The following is a 21,836-nucleotide window of genomic DNA, read 5'->3' on the forward strand; positions in this document are numbered from 1 at the left end:
GCATGTTTTTAAAAAAAAATGTTTGGATAAGGTGAGTATGGGTATAGGGGTATATGTTTTGGGGTACTGAGGTATATGTTTTGGGGCGTTTGGGTATTTTAAGGGTTCAGATATAGTTTTGGGTTATGGGGTACAGGGGTAGTTTTAGGGTTTAGGGATAGGTATGGGTTTTGGGGTACAGGGGTATTTTTAGGGTTCAGGGCTAGGTTTGGGTTTTGGGATATAGGAGTATGTTTAGGGTTCAGGGGTAGGTTTGGGTTTTGGGGTACAGGGGTATTTTAAGGGTTCAGGGCTTGGTTTGAGCTTTGGGGTACAGGGGTATTTTTAGGGTTCAGGGATAGGTTTGGGTTTTGGGGTACAGGGTTACTTTCATGGTTCAGGGCTAGGTTTGGGTTTTGGGGTACAGGGGTATTTTTAGGGTTATGGGGTAGGTTTGGGTTTTGGGGTACAGGGGTATTTTAAGGGTTCAGGGCTAGGTTTGGGTTTTGGGGTACAGGGGTATTTTAAGGGTTCAGGGCTAGGTTTGGGTTTTGGGGTACAGGGGTATTTTTCAGGGGTAGGTTTGGGTTTTGAGGTACAGGGGTATTTATAGTGTTCAGAGCTAGGTTTGGGTTTTGGGGTACAGGGGTATTTTTAGGGTTTAGGGATAGGTTTGGGTTTTGGGGTACAGGGTATATTTATAGGATTAAGATGGGTTAGTGCTTAAGGGTGTTGGGGTATTTTAAGGAGTAAGGGTGGGTTATGATTATGGGGTGCATGGGTATTTAAAGGGAGCAGGGTGGACACCCGGAGCTGGAATGTACAGAACCTGGGAAGAAAAAGCAATGACATATTGGGCACAATGCTCGCTTTTTTTCCCCGTAATCCTGCGCCCCGCACACACCCACTTCCCCAGCACATGCCCACAGCACACGATATGAGACATGGCATGAAGGGGGGAACGTAACACACGCCCCCAGCGTTTGTCACGCCCCCAGCACACGCCCACAGCACAAAGCAGACACGCCCACAAGGGACTACTTTGCTGGCACTGTTCTTTTACCTTTTAAATGTATATGGTGGGCGTCTGCATAGCCTATGTCCTTCTGCTGCAACTGCCCTTTCCAACGCTGTATTGGGTGTTGTGATTGGTGCTGTGGTTCCTGAGATTACCCGCCTCAAAGGTTTGGGCTCTCTCTTTATTATATTAGTATAGATTTTTGAAGCTAGAAGGAAAGTGCTAAAAATAGAAAAGTGTGAATTCCTGAAACATGAAACCGAGTACTTCGGTCACTTTGTATCTAAAGATGACAATTTTCCTCGGCCAAAGCCTTTTGTGTCAATTGAAAACGCGGACCCTCCTCATGATAAAGCTTCACTACAGTCATTACAAGGGCTACGTGAATATTATTCTCCCTTTAGACCTGATTATGCTTCTTACATGCATTATCTAAATAACATCCTGAGTCCTGTTGACCTCTTTGATGCTACTGTGGAGATGTGTGGAGCAGCGGCCAGAGCAGATGACTTTGGAGCACAGGGTTCACAGTTCAATCCCCGGCTCTGTCGGCCAGCTCAGCACCATGTGACTCTGGGCAATAGCTCACTTAATTTCCATGACGGCCCCCAGCGCCTTGAGACCCGTAAGGGTGAGTTGTTTGTGCTCTACAAATATGGATTTACAAAGAGCTTGTTGGGTGAGGTCCACGAGGGGGCAAGGTGTAGTGATCTAACGGCCACATGCATCAATGTTCCCGTTTGCGAATTCTTGATTGCGAAAATTAAGGATTCGCAAACAGCTATGCATCAAGAAATCGCATTTTTTTTTGCGATTTCTTAATTTTCCTTAATTGTGATTCACAATTTGCGAATCGCAATTAAGTAATCCATTTCCATTGATTCCTATGGGCCTAGAGGCCCATAGGAATGAATGTGAAGGCATTCTCATTTTGCGATTCGCAAATAAGGAATCGCAAAATGAGAATGCAATTTCCTTTAAGTACATGCCCCAAGGGCATGTGTGTGTGTAAAATGAAAATGAAACTTTCAAAAATGCACTTTTGTGCATTTTTGAACGTTTTCGCAAATTACGATGAAGGTTACTTCATGGTAATATACCAGTACCTATTTGCGATTTCGCAATTTAAAAAAAATCATGCATTGCATTTAAGAAATCCCAAAAATTGCGATTTCTTAAATGCAATCGCAATTTAAGAAATCGCAAATAAATTGCGATTTCTTAAATTGCGAAAAAAGAAAAAAGCTTAATGCATCCCAAAAAAGGGATTTGCATTCGCAAACGGCCGAATTTTGCGATTCGCACCGTTTGCGAATGCAAAATCCCTTGATGCATGTGCCCCTAGAAGCGCTTGTGTGAAACAGTGTGACTCGCATCAGGACCACTGGAATGGTCATTCCAAACCAGCAGCCATGTTCTTCAGCATTTGGTACCTTCCCTCTTGACTGCTCCTGCAGGTAGCTCATCACAGCAGGTAGCTCATCACAGCTTGCCCTGAGAGTGCGCCAAGCCATCCATCGGGTGCCTGTTCTGTAAAGAAGAAAAGCCTCCCTAGGACTCCTCTTGCAGAAGCTTCAGGCTTTGTGGCGCTTTCCCTCCAAGGCGCTTCATATTGGTAACTTATACACTAAGAGGTCTGGAAACAGCAATTGTGCATCTCGCAGAGAGTGGCTGGCCACTTTCACACCACTTGCCGATGGAGCAGTGCCTTCTGGAGCCTGCCAGAAGAAACGTGTGTAAGTGCTGGTAGAAAATAGGGTGGTACCTTAGAAGCGTTGGCACTTGTAAGGAAGTGATGCATTAAATATATTTCTTTCATATTTTAGAAAAATGCGCCCTCAAAGACTCCATGCTCTCTGACTTCCAAGCCAGACGGCCCCTCAGTTTATCTCATCTTGTAAGGGAAAAGTAGTGCAACTTTTCACCAAGTGGCCTCATGTCCCTTGCGTTACTTTCAGCGAGTGCTGCCTTTTGTGCACAGCAGCACTTTGCATGGCAGGATTCTATCAGCAGCACGTTAAGCAATGGTAAAAGAGGCCCACAGTGGAAGTGCGATGGCTACAAGAACAGGGCCAATTGAAGGTGTCACGGTGTTACTTGGAAGTTGAATTTCAGGGACTGTGTTGGAGGAGGAGGCCTCTGTTATTGCCTAATTCGCTGGCAGTTTGTTTTAAAACTGGCAAAGCCTACGTAGTGAAAAAGTCGAAGAAACAGCTAACCAACAGTGCCCCCTGTCGGATGCCAAGGAAACTGCTGATATGCTGCGCTTCATATTTCACAAAGGTGCTCCTTCCTCCCAGTGCCATGTCTTTAATTGTGATTGAAGAAAATAAGGGGCAGATTTACAAGCCCCCTGTGTTACCAGTACGTCACTGTTTGTGATGTACTGGTGGCGCAGGGGGCTCCTCCATATTTACAAGGACAGGAAAAGCCACCCTGCGTGACTTTTCCTCTCCTTGTAAATACGGCCCCTTCACACACAGCACTTTGCGTTGAAGGGGCGTTCCATGGGTGTTGCTGTGCGTGTTCCCACGCAACACCCATGGAACAAGACACATTTCCAGATTTACGAGAAATCGTATATCTGAAGATGTGTCTGAATGCTACGCCACCCTAGAGGTGGCGTAGCGAGGTGCAACGAGAAGAAATGTTTTCATTTCTCCTCGGTTTTCCTCTTTCAATGTGTGCTGCATTCTACAGTACGCATTGAAAGAGGAAAATGCCTGTAGTGATTGTTTTTGTGCAGGAAGATGCTCCTTCCTGCACAAAAACAATCTCCCCACGACACAGGCTTCCTTGGTGCAAGGAAGCCTGTGCCAGCGCATGGCTGCAGTTTATGCACCAGCGCAGGGGGAAGCACAGAGATGCGACATATTCTTGTAAATATGTTGCATCCCTTTGCTTCAGAAGTGCTGCAGTGTTGCGCAGCCAAAGGGCTTGCGGTGCCACTCTACGGCACTTCCTTATAGATCTGCCCCACAGAATTTACTCTACATTGCGTTCCACTTCCCCGTCCCCTTTTCACTCAACTTTTTACCTTTTCTGAAGCGTAACTAAATTTAAGTGAGCAGACGGGACCTCAGGGCGCGTGACGGATGCTGAGAGAGATATCCCTGACGCTCAGTCCAGCTTAGCTTGAAGGCTCCAGCTTACCATGAATGTGTGTCATAGCTTTAGAGCATGTCCCGCTCCATTGAGAGCTTGATGCGCTGAGGAAATGGAGCCTCAATATGATCTGTGTAGCTCAGCTAGTAGCAGGCACCGAGTCTCAGAGATGGCCATGCAGTGAACAATGCAGACCAGCCGCGGTCGGCAGGAGGAGTTCCTGCAGGGCGGTGACGTGGGGAGGGGCAGGGTGGGGGGTAGTAATGTATGGATTACGGAGCTTTACAGGTAAGTAAACATATAACTAAATAAAACAAATTTCGTTGTGTGCACAGCATCACCAAATGCGATGCAGTGCGTGCAACAAAATTCGTTTCGGCACGTTTCGGCCTATTTACGTCTTGAGTGCACATAGAGTGGTGCAGAATGACCAAAACAATTAGGCATTTCTCAGTACACTACATACTTAATTAATTCAGGTCCATGGCTACATCAGGAAGGACTAAGGAGGGACACTCAATAGTTTGTCAACTCACTCCACTCCCAGCTGCTGTCAGGCAGTCCCTCTACCCATGGGATCCTGGTGTCAGCAGCATGAAAGAAGGACAACACACCCATGCCCATTAATCAAAGTACTAAGCTGTCTATCAACACCACATGCACTGTCAACTTAAAAATGTTTTACAAAGAAGGACGTCCACCAGTGATATTCCAGAAGCCTTCTTAGACCCCTGTAAGAAGAGCAAGATTGAAACCATAAGAATCATTTAACAATGATGGCACAAACTCTTTCTCTCAAAATAGCCACTAGTTCAGTGCAGCACATTAGTGGACTTTACTTTGAAGTCCTCTTTCTACTACCATGACAGATTGAAGTCCTCTTTCTTCTGTCATGACAGGAGCTTAATGCTCCCAGGACACAGGAGTGAAGAACCAAGAACTTGGCCGGACCTGCTACATTTGGAATCGTTTAGGCACTAGATCAAGCATTGTGGAACTGAATGCTTAGAAATTGTTTACAACTAGTAAACTGTGCTGAGCTTTTTAAAATGTATTTAGTTGCAAATTTCTTGTCTTGTCTTGATTACCTTGCGCTCATTTGAGTATAATCGTTTTACATTACCTGATGTTGATAATTTATTGTTCTTCATTCTCCTTAATTGACAAGGTGTTTAATTTAAATATTTGAATTTTTGCAAATAAAACCAGTATTTTTCTCTATGTTTTGAACTTTGTTGCCAGTCATGTTCACATCAAACGTATATTGTGACATTACGTGTAATGTCGCTTGTTCTACAAGGTTTATTGCTATTTCTGCACGCTTAGATACTTACGTAAGTGAGTTGAAGAATATGACCACTACCATTTATCTACACATTTTTCTTTATAATGTACTCAGTTGACGTTCTCACCTCTTTGTTTTTTTTTACTGAAGAAACTTCAGACTCACCAATCAAATATTGATCTGTTTTCTCATTCAGTTTCTCAACCAGTGAACTTGACCACAAATAAAAACACAAACTTCTCAATCAATGGACAACCACGATTATCCCTAAAATAATAAGTGCTAATGGCTTTGCTTAGGCCCGTTATTTTCTCTTTACTTTGCGAGACCCCAGCAGCTCCTCAGACTGTGCCACTGAGCCAACACTGCCGTTTGCAGAGCACTGCCTCTCTGACACACTGGAAGTAGGGTCCTTTAGAGAATGGGCTCCCAACTCATTCCAAAATGGCTGCCCATGCATGTATATGCGTGCACATGTGCATTCATGTGCATTCATGGGCACATGTGCATTCATGGGCACACATCTTTCAGTAGGTTTCCAACCCACTCAAACATGGCCACCAGTGTTTTTGAAAGCAAGCATACTCATAGGTTGCCATCTTTAAATGTTTCTGTAAAACTTAATTACCAAAACTTTCAAAGATGGTAGCCTGTGCATGCATGGGTGGCCACTTTCTTAATGTTCTGGCAATAAAAATGTAAAAATGATGAATACAAAACCATTGGCAGGGAAAACAGTCTAACAGCCAATGCCAAACATACTGGCTTTGTTAATGCTCGTTTGGAAGTTGGGAATAACATTAGAAGCAGGCTTGGTTTAATTTATGTCGACGTAATCTCACGTAATTTTCAGCATTACACGTAACGATTTTTACACGAAATGACTGAGATTATGCCATTATGCCATGCCATGTAATAGATGTGCCAAAAATGGATGCGAGGATGTATTTTGTAGTAAAATATTGTACAAATTGCCAAAGCTGATTTTGATGTAATAACTCGAAATTTCAGGTAATTGTCTTTTTCTAATAATTTCACATAATTTACGCAATGGAAATTATGTGAATGTAACATGGGCCTAAATACAATTATTTTGGGGGGATTGAAAAGTAATTCTCATCCCTGACAGGAGTATGTCTAAGCAAATGCATACTTTCAATTTACATCTTCAGTATGTGTTTAAGAAAAACATGCTTTCGTTGTAGCTGATAAACAACACAAAACAGAACCTGTATTTTTATTTTGTTATTATTAGTTTCTCTCCAGATCAAGTAACAATATTCGATGGCGTCGAGTGACACGTCAGTCTTGATATCCCTCTTCTGGGCAAATATGTATTGCAGGTGGAAACATGGGCCTGTATAGTGTTTACTCTCTATTTCTGCCTGTTGCATTTGCCTGACTATAGCTAGTAAACAGGCTGCTCACCTCTTAGGACTTTCACCACCCCTTGTAGGGAATGAAGACTGGATACCAGAGCCTTTCCCCAGGCATAAAGTGTAGTTTCCAGCTCAATCATTCATACTTTACACTTGTATATTACAACAGAGTAATCTAAATGCATACATCTCACGTTCATGTGTGTAATACATGTATATTATGCAGTCACCAAGCATTACATTTTGATCATCACCACCCCCTAACAACAGATGTTACTAATTTTTCTACCGTCATGCTTTAGAAGCAAATGGATCTGGTATTGCAGAGATTGTAAGTGAAATAAATGTAGTTCATTTTAAGATATTTGTATACTGTAAATACAAGCTAACATTACAACAGGAATATACGTTATTGAAGATTTGCAAGAGAATGTATTTGAATATCCAAAATGGAAATTTGACAGAAAATTGCATTGGCGTTTGAAAACTTGTATTTGATTCTATTCTCTATAGAGGGACATTTTCCTCGTGCAGAAACACCTTTCCTTTAACCTGCATTAAAAATGCATTTATTCCAACCCCTGAACCAAGTTAATTGATAAGTATTTTCAGGGTAGGAAATTGCCTGTGAATTGTTGGTGACTACCCACAATCTTTTTAAATTGTGGGTGCACAAAATTTACAAGAAGACCCACCACCAGTAGGGGCTTTTCTCATTTTGGAAATTTTACTATCCAAGCAGAATTTTTGTGTAAGTAAATTTCAGTCAGTCGTGGGAATTTGCCCCCTCAAGCACACTTTCGACCTGACTGCAAATTTGTCGGACTGGTTACTCCACCACAAATGTGACAGATATCCCGTCCACCGTATTATGAGTTTCATTATGTTCTATTGGATATAATGGAACTTGTAATACGGCAGACTGGATATTCGTCACGTTTGTGATGGACTAACCCACCCGCCAAACTCGTAATCAGGCCCTTTGTGAATCGGGCCAGGTGTGGATAAAACTTCAAGAATTATTTCTCTGTAAAGCATCCAGAAGATGCTTATAAGTGCCTTTGGTTTATCAACACAGCAAGAATGACTGACCTGGAAGGAGTTCAGCACAATGAAAACGTACGCCCAAACAATGCTGAGGTGAACGAGGACGCCACATAACCAGGTCAGCCCCAATACCGGCAGCAGCACGAGGATCGGCTTAGCAGTTGCCCTAGGATGGAAAAAAGAAATCTTAATAATGATGCACTTCCTTTGAGAAGGCGTTTCTCTGTCATACACATCACCACTGCCATGCTCTAATTCATGGTAGAAAACTTTGTGAGCAACTTTCACCAGCCCTGCAAACTGGGAAGCTGGAGACACTTAAAATATATAGTGGCAAAGGCATTTGGTGTCACTTTTAATATCCAGCTCCAAAGCTATTGCCATTGACGTGTTTAATTTAGCATAGTTTATGATTTTAAAGCTTCAAAATGATCATCGGCAGGTTTAGAATGATAAATGTTATGCTGAAACATTCCAAAAACTTTCCAAGATGGCTGTCCATGTGTAGAAATGCACAGTGCTTAGTTTTTAGGTCTCGCCTAGCGATTAAGCGGATGCGCTGCTCGCCTTAGGGAGATCTTTTGTTGTCGACTTCATTTCCGAAGGGGGGAAAGGATATGTGCACGCGTAGAAAGGACAACAGTCGTGCACATGTATGGCGCCGGCCGTAGAACTTGGAGGACAGAAGATGTGCATGTGTACGGCTCACGGCATGTTAACATGCCTCCTTCTTGCTTGCTCCCACACGTGCAGCAGCGTTAGCAGAACTGAGAACAGAAGATGTGCACGTGTCTTGTAATACGTACTGCTCGCTAGCTCGCTCCCTGCCGCTCCTCTTGCTCGCTCCCTTCCTCCTTCTTTTAAAGGCACGTTCTGCTTTAACTATACTGCGTGCTTTTTTCTTTCCTCATATCATCAGGCCACTACGTAGTTTTTTAAAATTATACACCGTCCCATTTCCACACAATAACGTCTACTATCAGCAAACTACTACTTGCATCCATGCGTACAGCGGCGTTAGCATAACTCAGTGGACAGGAGATGTGCACGTGTCTTGTAATACGTCCTGCTCACTCGCTCACTGCCTCCCTGCCGCTCCTCTTACTCGCTCTCTTCCTTCCTCTTTTTTAGGCACGTTCTGCTTTAATTACATTGCACGCTCCTTCCTTTCCTCATACCATCAGGCTCCTACGAAGCAACACCGCTTATCCAACCGCCAAAATAAAAACTCCACAGCACATTAACGCAAGCCCCAAAACTCTGCACCCCACATGCCACACACTTACTCATTATTCTTTACTAGGGACTTACCATTTAAACTGCTACTCCAATGCTGCTCTGCTTCTCACCACCCGCCCAAAATATGTGCACACGTACAAACAACAGCAGTTGTGCACGCATATAACTCCGTTAGCAAAACTCAGAGGACAGGACATGGGCACGCATACGGCACACAGGACACTAACACGCCCCTCCTTCTTCCTCACACACGTATAGCGGCGTTAGCCACTAAAAACACAAAAGAAATATGCAGCCATCCTGGGATACCTTTGAAATATATATCTACACATTTCCTGCGCACGGCATCATCACACTTACTGCTCGCTCGCTCCCTAGCTCTGTGCCATCCCTTATGTGTTATGGTAAGCTACATAGCTGCCAAGGTATTGTATTGGTATGTGTGACATTTTCTTAATTTCAGTGTAATTATCAGTGCCATTTCAAGGACTATAAGTGACACTTTCTTGAGAGCAAACTCAAGCAGTGAAGATGAGAAAAACATAAATATCAGAACTTAAACCCATGTAAGCAACAAGGAACTCTTATACATGTCACATCATAAGCCACAACCTGTATTACTTTGTTGTGCGCCCCAGTCCTGCATGCTCCCCATTACCTCTGAAGTGCCACCATCATACCAGTCGCAGCCTGTCACACAGAGCTACACAACAGGCTCTTCTGACTCAGTGATGCTTGGCGCGCTGCTAGGTTTTGTTTGGAAGCACCACAGTAGCTCTCACAGTCACCTGACCCAAAGCAGGCTAGTGCGAGCGACTACTAACACAACTCTTACCCAACTGCTACTCACTTGTTCTCTCCCTCCCTGTCTGCTTGTATATGTACTTTCAAGTGTCCCTTACCATACCCATTATCTAATCACAACACCATTTTCCAAGTCAGTGAGGACAGTTGTGGTTGGGGGAGAAAGCAACACATAATAGCACTTTACTTTAATTGGTTCAGTGCAACACCACCACATTTACCTTCACTCCACTCTAAAACACTCTATCACACTCCACTCTACGAACCCTATATCACTCTACCACTCCACTGTATCACACTCAATTGCACTCCACTTAATGCTACTCTTACACACTCTACTCTATGCCACTCAACGCTTCAAGACTCTACTCTATAACAGTCTACTCAACAACGGTTTATACCACTCTCTGCCACTTTACTACAATACACGCCACTTTACTAAACTCTACACCACTCTACACTACACTACTTCACTCAAATCCGCTATATAAACTTTCCTCTACTTTACTCAATTCATCACCACTCCACGCTAAACTACTCCACTCCATTACACTCTATAATAATTTCCTCTACTCTATACTACACCACTTCACTGTACCGCACTACACTCTATAGGTCTAGATCACCAAAGAATCGAGCTAGTTGTGTTGCATTAATATTTGCTATGCCAAAAACTCAAACTTTTACTAATGCGAGACCTATTGCATTGCAAATGCTTGTTAAAAGAATGAGTGCAGATGCCTGAATCTCTGCTCAGAAGACAGTGTAATTAAATGTCAGCACGCCGAATACTAAGGCTGTGTAGTTTTAAATCCACCTCATGCCTCCTTCATCCACTACCTGACACTCGTGCTATTTTCAGGTCTCGCCTAGCGAAGCAGCGCATGCGCTGCACACCTTGGCGAGATCTATTGTCGACAGTTCTTCTTGCGAAGGGAGACAGGAGAGGTGCGCGCTTACGGAAAGGAGATGCGCACGCGTATGGGTCATGTGTACGCGTGCACATTTCCTTTCCCTGGCTGTCTCCTGCTCTGCATGCGCAGCCCTTTTGCTGTGCCGCAGCTGTAGGAGAGATTGAAGGAGAGAGATGCTAGGGCTCACCGTGCGAGACGCTCACTCTTAGTACGGCTATTGCCAGGAAAAAAAGTAAATATCAGATGTTAGCTTTTTGGTGTGATATAATGCTTTAGAAGCAATTTTAAACAGATTAGTTTGGAAAGTAATAGTATGGCTCACGGCGTTTGTCTCAAACGATTTCAGCTGCTGCTTGTTTGTTCCTGCACATGCTCTGTTTGTGCCCTCTGATTACGTGGTGTTGACAACGTCTTTGTTGCTGTTTCCTTGCCTCCCCTCCACTGCCCTTGTGCCTGCACGGGTTCACAACATGCTTTTACACAGTTTTTTTACATTTATTTTCTAGTTCACTCAGTTGGACCCCTGCCCCGGACACAGCAGCTCTTTATGTCTCCCTTGCCACGCACCTTTCAAAATGTCCTCGTTTGTTTGTTTTCCCTCCCCTGCCACACACGTTTCAAAAGTCCCTTGTTTCCTATTTCTTTATATGCTTGAAGCGGCCGCCCGCCATTTCCATTAGCTTTCATTACTTTTGTTACAATCGAGGCACCCATGCCAGTGCCGCAATTGCATCAAAAGTAAAGAAATTGGAAAAAAATGGTTTTGTATTTCTTTACTTTTGATGCAATGGCGGCACCCGTGCAATTGACGCAATTGTAACAAAAGTAATGAAAATGAAAGGAAATGGCGAGCAGACACTTTCAGCATGTAAAGAAATAGGAAACAAGTGTTTATCTATTTCTTTTTTTTATGCAACTTATGTATGTGATACAATCTAAGGCTGGGCGGCAGAATGAGGGCATATTGTAATGAAGGTCACTGGACAACTTTACATTCCCCACTCGTACAAAGCATTGTTTTAAGACGCCCATTTGTTTCAGCAGAAATTAACTATCTACAACTCCCAGAATGCATCAGGCTGCTAAATGAGAACCCAAGTCATGAAAACACTGTCATCATTGAGTCACTTAGTTTTCTTGGTTTTACACCAGAGTCCGAAGGGATTAGGACTTCAACATGGAATTTGCAGTTAGTTAGAATTTATGCAGCGCCTACTACTCCTACTTTGTGTTTGTGGAAGATTCTAGAAGGACTCACTACTTTACCACGAGTTGGTGCAAATTCTATGGTAGTGCTTGCATTGGACATTCTGAGTTCTTTCTATAGTAATCAGGTGCTTTCTTTGTGTTTTCCGCTTTTTAGATATATGTTTAAAATGAAAAAGTGTCCCCCCCATATTACTAACCTTGGCCTCGATTGAATTTTTGTGACTGTCAATAAAAAAGCGCAGTAAAGTTGTTGTTTTTTTTGTATGGTGCTGCAAGCCACCAGATAGGTTCAGTAATTTCGCTACCGCACTTAGTAGTGCTTAAGAGAATGTAATTTTTTTTTTGACTGAATGAAGGTGCTAGAACGTGTATTTTACTGCTATCTAACTTTAAAATTAGCCAGACACTCTTTACTTGGTACATATATAAAGTATACATAGCAACTCTACTTATGCAGGAGTGGACGACCAAATTGTGTGTCAAAAACGCACTACTGAAAGTTTGAGGAATTGGCATTGCATTACTATTTGCAACGCCAATAGCGCAACCCTTCACTAATGCGAGACCTAATGCATTGCAAATGCTTGCTACCTCTCTAGCTGGTTCTTACTTTCTCCCTTTGGAGCGATTGTCCCACCTTTCCATTCCTTATTTCTTCTGCATTTGTTATCTCTCTCTTGCTATTTTAAATGTCGGGAGTGGATAAATAAGTGCTGATTCTCAAAAAATGAGGGCTAGCACCTTCCATCATCAACCACCACCTCAAACTAAGCACTGAACATGCATAGGTGAATGGTTTGTGCAATAAAGTCTAAGAAAAAAACAGTAAAAATGGCTTTCTGTGCATGTGCACACATGCAGTTCTGTTCAGCCCACAAGGGTGTGCATCTTTGATGCTTTATGAAAGACTTTCTAGCAAATACAGTCAAAGGTGGCTGCTGCAGTCTGGACATGCATATGGTTGCATCTATATGCACAGGTAGCCTTTCATTCATTATTTTCTTTGAATATTTTCACCATAAATTATTTTAAGAAACTTTAACACATGGCAGTACTGCTTCAACATTAGTGGTGTTTGAAATTCACATAATTTGCTTTTGAGTAATTAGGTAAAATTTCAGTATTTTTTTAAAAATAAAGCATAGTTACACAAAATGCTAAACTGGCAAATAGCTCTGTATTTTGGAGTGAGAGTAGATGTGAAGATGCTTTTTGCGCTAAAAAAATGATGCAAAAAATTTAAAGCACACAAAAAACAACTGCTCACGCACTTTTGTTCATGTTGTTCTTGTGCATTCATGGTATATTTTTACCACACGTGATTATGCAATGTGCCATAATGGCGTAATTTTGGGATATTCAATAAAAACATCATAACTTGGTATGTGTAAGCTTACTCACAAACTTGCAGTAAATGTATGATCGTTTTTGGAATTCAACTAAAATTACAAAAGTCCTCCCAGGAAGATGTAACAGTCCCAGCTTTCCTGAAGAATTAGCAGTCATAGGTATTTGTAGATTAAGTAGTTTTATATGTATATGAGCTTGGCAAAAGTGTACTACAAGTTTAACTATGTTTTCTTTCTTTCTCTCCACAAAGAAAATAAAACTCTTTCCCATGCATCATCACCCATTTCTGAGGTGTTCCCACCTCTGCTCTCCCTGGTCAGGTACTTAGGGCCACCTTACAAGGGCAGCACATTCCCAGGCTTACAGACCCCTGTAAATCTGTGACTGTGTCAAAACCCATGGCTGCTGCATGGGGAAACCCACTGCAATGCCCATGGAACCCCCCACCCCGCCCCCGACTTGTGCTGTGTTGCCTTACACCATATCTACAGGGCCATGAAAAGCCACAAAATGTAGAGGAGGGTTTGCACTCTACACTGCCGGAACATCATAAAGAGCGATGCATCAGCAGCGCAAGGGGATTATAAATAAGGCCTTCCATCCATCCCTAGAATGGAGCCCATACAACCATCTAAACCAAATTTTCAAGCCATTACGGGGCATATTATCAATGGCCAGCGATAATTATCGCTGGCCGTTCTAAGCGTGAGAATTGTTATCGCCGGCTATCACTGATAATTATGCTAGCACTGTAATAACAACGCATAGCGCAATGGAGATAATTATTCCAGCGATAGCTTGTTTTCCATGGAACATTGCTGGTTTTCCAGCGATGTTCCATGGAAAACGGCGATAACCTTGCTGATACGACCCTGTGGTCGTATCAGCATAATCCACTTCCAATATAAAATATAGGTAAGTCAGCATTTTTGCAGACGTTAGTTTTTGGCGAAAACCGCGGCTTTCGCCAAAAACTAATGTCTGCAAAAATGCCTGGGCCTCCTTGTAAATATCGCAATGTGCACATCAGCTATATTTACAAGGTTGTTCTACCCAGTGACACCCTTTTTGTATCTCATTAGAGATGCAAATGGAGGAGTTGGGTAAAAGGGTGCTAACATGCACTAATGCATGTTATCACCCTCTTGTTAATAGGGCAAAAACATAGCTCCACTTTTTTGGCTTTTAATAATATGCCCCTACCTCCCTGAGGCCCCCGCTCCATATCTTTGTGAGGATGAGAAATATCAGCCCACACATAAATTCACATCAAACTGGTGCAATTTCAGTTTGCAAAATGTAAAATCGGTTTTTGTGCCCACACAGCAGAAATCTGCACTCGTACAATAGCCAAAGCACAATTTAAACACGCCAACGCTGATAGAATTGTCTTTGTTCCCGTGTACCGTGCATTCTACGAAGCACTGTGTATGTGTTATTGTGCTCTCTGCAAAGTCAAATGCTAAAAATGGGAAAAAACTGATACGTTTTGTTACAAATATTCACAGATTAGCTAATCTTTTCTCGGTTCAATTGCAAAGCAATTGGGTGATAGGAGCCGATGTCACAGTGTCCTTCAGCTGAATCGTATCTCTGTGTTGCCCCCAAAAAAATCTGTGAGTCGAATTTGAGAGACAATACATGTCTGGGCGACTGAAGCGACGCTGACTCTTCACAATACAGATTCGAAGCATTTATCGGCCTGCCTCTCCCTTAAGGAGTGGGTGACGCAAGTTGGAGATCAGGACACATTTTGGACTTCTCATCATTTATTCATCAACAGAATGGACCTTCCTTTGGGCATCCACAAACCACCCGCACACAGTCAAAACAGACCTGGAAGTGCTTCTGTGTGCAGAAACAACTGACTTCAATTTGTGCTGACACATTTTTTAGATAAGGCAGAATAACTCAGGATGTAGGGATAAAAAATAAAAATGCAAATGTTTAAGGGGATCCCGAGATGACTGTGCATCTTTAAAGCAAGTAGCACATCTTTCAGTTTACAGCTCAATGCTGATAAGAATGTTCTCTAAATAGATAGCCCTGTTTTTAGTTCTTAATGTGCTGCATTTTATCTGGTTCAGGTTACTGTATGACTCAACTGTGGATATTTTTCATTCATTAAGAGTCTGCGTTCTTTCAATTTGTTTTCAAGTAAAGGAGGCGAGGGAGTGACAAAGTAAGTTGATGTACTGGGAATCCTGCATTTATTTATTTGATTGTGTCCTTATCACACTAATGCATCGGCGTCACACATAGAGCATGTAGTTATTCACAAAAAAAACAGTATACGTAAAAATGATAAACAGGAAGAAGTCTTGAGTAAAGTCCAGTGCAGAGTCCTTTGTTGAGTGGGTTGAAGTGAACACAAATTAACGCAATTCTTGACATAATGGGGGTACCTCCATCATTGTATATACGTATTTGGCCACCCTTGTGGTTCTGCGTGGCAGTGAGGGGTACCGCTAACCAGATTCAACAGATAAGGGCTAACCCAGCATTTTATATTGAGAGCAGATCTTTAAATTGAGTGCGGTAAACGCAAAGGGGAGTGCAGACCAGACAGGCTTATGGATCCTTGCTTGGTGTCAATATTGATAGATCAATATTTATCAGTTGACGCCCCTTTATCAAATAAGTTGAAGCTTTCAATCGTTCACACTCAATTCCCGCCCATACAATATGACCACAGGTCTTTTCTGACATGCGTTAATCTGAGTGTTTTACTCTCTTGCTAAGCCTCAACTTCCTCCATCATTTTTGCTCTCCGACACCCTTGGGCTCCACTCTTAGTCCTTTTTAGCGACTAACTGCATCGAAGGAGAGAAGCCCAATGCGCAGAAGATCCATCTCCACCTCTATTGTTCATGAGTGGCGGATCAGATTTTCACAGCTCCATTTAGTTCTTGAGGCTTCCATTATGTTACTCCATTAACAGGCGCTTTGGTACATTCTCCGGCATCTGCAGCCTGAAGGACAATAGCTGCATCGCTAGATTGATCCCTTGCCTCTCTTGCGTTTGTCCTGCACTGAACCGCCATTGATGCATAAGTGAGATCCGCCCTTGTCCTCAACAACAACAACAAAATGAACAAACATAGCAGGAGGGAAGCGTGGGAGAGAAGGCTACACAGGATCTTAACGCACAACAGAGTGACAGAATAATGGAAACAGTAATAAGAAGCCCACCCTCCAGAGTTCAATAGACAGAGTGCAGCGCTGCGCGTTGCATCTATTGTGCCAAGCATCGCTGTCCTGTAGAAAGAACGCAGCTACAGCACACATCGCATCAATTCAAGCGTCATCCTTCTGTAGTGCGGGGTTACAGCTCACAGGACACATGGTAATATCAGAAGCTTAATAGTACTTGACTGACATATTGGACCAGGAAATTGGATATGACATGCTGCACCCTCCTGCAGAGTAAGGAAGATGTCACAGAGGGCTGCTGGGGCATACAAGGGAGTGGAGTGCAGGGCTTGGGGGTAAAGTAGATGGGCCTGACTATGTGGTGGCGTGAATGGGAAGGCAGAAGTGGGAACAGACTTTGGGAGTAGGGTGGGTGTATCTAGTTTTTGGGCATGGAGACTGGGTGGAGGGGGCTTAGTGATTTCATTGAGGGCCAGAATGGAGTTCACAATTCAGTGCTTAATTTGCGTCAGTGGTTTCCGGTGCTCGGCACCGGCACTTAATTGTCAACACCGGCACTTGTGCAGCTGCCACATGGTTGGCGCTGAGTGTGTGATTTGCAGATAAGCAACAACAGTTGTTTTATGGATTCAATAAACATCAAAACCAACTAATACCTGCCTTCCAAGCCATTCATGTTGTTTTGGGGGCCTCGAACAGTCTATACTGTCACACTTGTAGGGGTGTAATGTTTAGTAGTTGTGTGGGTACTGTAATGGCAGCGCTGTCAGCGGCAATGGGTGGTGCAAGCTGCGGTGGCCTCTTGATGTGGGCACTGGAACGTATTTTTTTTACAAGCTGTGAGGCTTCACACCTTCATACACTTGCACCACTGACCCAATCTACAACAAACTGGCACCAAACCTCATCTCAAGGATAAAAGAAATGTGTTCTTCAGTGGTGTGGCAAGGGAGAGTGTGGTGTGAGCCGCCTTGTATGGTACGACTTTTGGGGGTGGCGGAAGCTTTACCCTCGTTGTCATCTGTCTCCCCATCACACACCCCAAACTCCTCCCTCCCCACTCTCCGCTCTTACCTGCGGCGATCGCATGGCGGCAAACGTAGGGTCCGCTATGGGCAGGAAAAGGTCTAGATACACCACTGGTGTTCTTGATCTTGTCCGTCCTAAAAGTCTAGTTGTTTTGCAAACTTAGGATTTGTTCTATACATCTCTGTTATAGAAGTGTAGGACGGGAATATAGAATCCCAAATATGAACCATACAGTATATTATTACAGGTATACTGAGAACCAGAATATCAAAAGGTAAGTTTTTGTACCTAATTCCACAAATACGTACCTTTGTAATATATCTTATAAATATTTTCAAGGTACGTAGATGTGGAGTTAAGAATAGGAAGTACCCACCTCCCTCTGTGCACCAACATTTCAATATTTTGTCCCTCAGTATTGTGATAACGATATTCGGTACTGTCCATATTTGGAAGTTGATAATTCCAATTACAATCGTTGATATGACCTATTTTCAAAAGTGTGCTCACAACCAGCCAAGCATATTTCCATTTCAGCTCTTATCTCTGCCTTTTAAAAAGGTTTAACTACTCTCTCTCATCACAGTCTTTTGGTGTGTGTCTTTCTTTCTGAGGTTCCATGTTAGAAGTAGTTTTGCAGTCTCTGAACTTTTCAAGATAGAATGCCCTGTTCCAGCCAAGAGGGATGACAACAACAAACAGTAGTGGCTGCTACCAAACCCGGGTGGTGGGGCGGGGTAGAGGGCTGGAGGCGAAAGACAGAACAAAACAAATAAAATTTAAAAAAACACTTACCTGGAACGGCCGTCCTGCCGGCCAGCGCGCAGCTCTCCTGCATCATCCGTCATCTTTCTGCAGACTCCCGGCCAGCAGCAGTAAGCACCCGGCGTCCCTGAGCCAATCACATCTCTACAATACACCGTTGTGATTGGTCTGAGCACCAAGGGTCATCGCTCCTACGAGGATAGGGAGGCTTTACATGCTTCTCACCAGGTTGTGTAATGCAGCCTGGTGGGGAACATTCAAAGTGTGCCTGACTGTTTGGCTAGCCTTAGAGGGCTGGCCAAGCAGTTGTGTGCACTTTAGGAGTGCAAACCACTCCTCCCCCTGCTTTGCCAACCCCGCCCCCAAAAGCTCCTGATAGCTTTAAGAAAAAAAATGATAATAACAATAATTATTATGATTTTATTTTTCCTTTCGTTCAGTGGGGCGACGCTCCCCTGCCTTAGGGGCGGAGTTACCACTGCCGACAAAATGTGTTGATTATGGCAGTTTCCATCTAGTATTTCTACCCAAGGGAACTTGCACCAACAGTGCAGTGACAACAGAACCCAGGAAACCGAAGGCCTACTGTACGCGAATTAGACCTGTTTTTTTAGTATCAAGTCAGAGAATGGGGGAAATTTCCATTCTTGCATGAGGCAATCTTGTTACATCACTACAGCAATAGGCGTCAGTCCCATTTTGATATCTACAGTCACTGGCCAATCAGAAGCCAAGGGAATTCAGACACAGGCATGGCCGACTGGTAGGAGCTCAAGGGACAAGCTTCAGCGCTGGAGGATCACCTTCGGGTCTTTATCCCCGTTTTAGCGACAGTCCCCACCTGAACCGAACCACCACGAAACGAAACTCTACAACCACGAATACTTACGAGTAACTGGATTATCTCCAACACTCTGCATCAGCCATCATCCGTAGATTATCGCCACTGGATTAGAACTACCCCTCCATGCACGCAAACCTCCCTCACGACACCCATCTCAAGCTGCGCCTTGATGCTACCACCGACTGCCGCCAGCAGCCGATACGGGATATCGTGCCCAAAGATATCGTGCCCAATATATCGGATTGAAGTGAAGACTCTCAGGGGATTTTACCTGGAGATGCGGTAGCCCCACCGATCGCCGCCATCACCGTAATTGCGACACGGATCCGTTCACAGCACTTCTCCCCCCAGCCAGGAAGGGAGCTGCAACCGCTGATTCTACGTAGCACACAGAGTGCCACCAATTAAAACCCGGGCTCGACACCGCATACCTCGCAGTGCAGCGTTCCACAGCATTCAGATCGATGCTGTTAGCTGCTCCAGGCCGGGCTCCACAAACATCGCAGGGCATTGTCGCACAGAGCAGTTCTACTAATGCCCGAGACCCGGCTCCTCAAACATCGCAGGGCAGCGCTCAGATTGCCTCACCCCACCCCCAATCGTCGAGACCGCTCCGCCGCATCGCACTGCTGGGATTGGAAGCTGGCAAAGAGATCGCCGCAGAGGAAACTATCCAGGAAGAGCCTGTTCGCACTAAGTGCGGGTGCAACTACTGGACTACTGAGGACTCCAACGAAACAAGTAAGCCTCAGTTAGCAACATTGAGACGCTTTCCCAAACGCCCCCAAAAATCCACCAGCACCATAACTTCTGCATAATTTGCATAATCCGGCTCAGTATTCCCCCCCACCAGCAACTACCGGCCTCATTCCCAGCATTGTCAGAGTTTATATCGCTACTGCCTCTTTCAGTGGCACCATCATTAGCTTACTATTGCCCACCCTAGTTTAATGATTCTGAATTGCCTTGTTTTCCCCCCTAGTCCCAAAATGGCCGAGCCATAAAATAACTTTTATAGTTCCTAAACAACAGCTACCCCTAGCCTCTGATCGATCCCAGCACCCTTCTTTGTCTACCAAATCACCACAACAGAAATAGGACCCACCACTAAAACAGACATAGGACACACTCCCTCTACCTTCTCCCTATTCATAACAACGGAAATAGGACCGGTCATGGAAACAGACATAGGACTACTCTGGCACTTCCTTCTCCTCTCCAAGTTGTCGGCCATCTTGGACTAGTCTCTGACTACTCTTAGACTATCCCCTCGATAGGCAATCTCAATACAATCTCGTCAGCCGTTACCTCCCTCTTAGCCTCTCCCCTCCCTCCTGTGATTACTGGCCCTCTCTAACCATTACGGACTAGCCCCAGGACAGCTCCCCACAGACACCCCACTTACACTTACACTCTCCATTACTACCCTCTCGGCAGGCAATCTCAGATCTATCTCTCCAGCTGCCTCCCCCCCACATAATCTCACTCTTCCCTCCCCTGTACTTCACCTTACCTACGTCATACTCCCTACCATGGAACTCTTCGGCACGCACACATACATAATCAACTACCCCCCTAAACTCTTGAAAAAATCTGCCAAAACCTTCAAACACAACCTTTTGAAAACCCACCCAGAAACCCCCTTTGCAGAACCCTATTTCTCACCCCGTATTGGACGCATGACCACCGATATCATCTTCTACACCAAACGCAGATCGCAGTGGAGGAAGGCCTTCCTTACCCTACTCACAGTCTCCTCCACGAGGAAGTCCGCACATGGTCTTATTTTGTCCATTACCCCATCACAATCTTTCCAAGCGACAACAACCATCACCATTTACAACAACAGCACTATTCTCACCCAGTCCACAGACCGTAACCTAAATCTATTTGATACCATTTTTCTAACTATTAAAGAGAAGGTAGACAACTTACTGACCCAACCATCCTCCACCCCCATCACCCTATCCACTGTTCCTCCCACTCAGTCCCACACCCTCCCACCCACTACATTCTTGGCTCTTGGATCCCCTGCACCGCACGCTACCCTCAACAACTCTACCTCACCCCACAACACACATAACCTCTCTACATCTAACCACCCCCCAATACCCCCTTCCGCTTCTTACTATCAACCCCCCTTCTCTACCCCCACCCTGCCTCCCCCCGCCTCGAGCCACCCTCCCTTTCTTCACCCCCCCTCCTCCCACGTCTAGTACACCCTCCACTTGCCCCACCTCCACCCCGCCTCCCCGCACCCCCAGCCCCCCTCCTCCTCGCACACCACCACCTACTCTACTCCCCACCCTCCCTCCCCGTCCCCCCTTACCCCTGGCTTCACACAACCTAACGCTACCCTCAAGCCCTCGAACTCACCCTACAACACACATCTCCTCTGCCCTATTCGCCCCCCCTTCCATCACCACCCCCATCTTGCATCTAGCCCCTTCTTCTCTATCACCACCCACTCACTCCCCGCCCCACTTCCCCCTACACCCAGCTCAGCTCCTCCCCTCACACCACCAATGCACCCCCTCTCTCACCTTGCACCCCCTCCCTCTTCACCACCCCTCCTCCTCTCTTGCCTAAGCCCCTCTCCTCCCCCCACATCAGTACATGCCCCCCATCCACACCTTGCACCCCCCTCGCCTCCTCCCCGCCCTCCCACACCACCCCAAGCTCCCCCTCCTCCTCCTATAGCACCCCATGTCACCCT

General features: G+C 44.6%; 1 protein-coding gene across 1 annotated transcript in view; it reads right to left on the reverse strand.

Moving 5' to 3' along the window:
* ADGRD2 (adhesion G protein-coupled receptor D2) overlaps positions 1-21,836 on the reverse strand; it is a 387,169-nt gene that overhangs the window by 158,219 nt on the left and 207,114 nt on the right. The window contains exon 18 of the mRNA XM_078640338.1: positions 7,859-7,979. Coding sequence (XP_078496464.1) covers positions 7,859-7,979 — 121 coding nt within the window. The remainder of the gene's footprint in view (positions 1-7,858; positions 7,980-21,836) is intronic.

The sequence above is a fragment of the Lissotriton helveticus genome, chromosome 5_1 (assembly GCF_964261635.1).
Source record: "Lissotriton helveticus chromosome 5_1, aLisHel1.1, whole genome shotgun sequence".
Taxonomy (NCBI): Eukaryota; Metazoa; Chordata; class Amphibia; order Caudata; family Salamandridae; genus Lissotriton; species Lissotriton helveticus.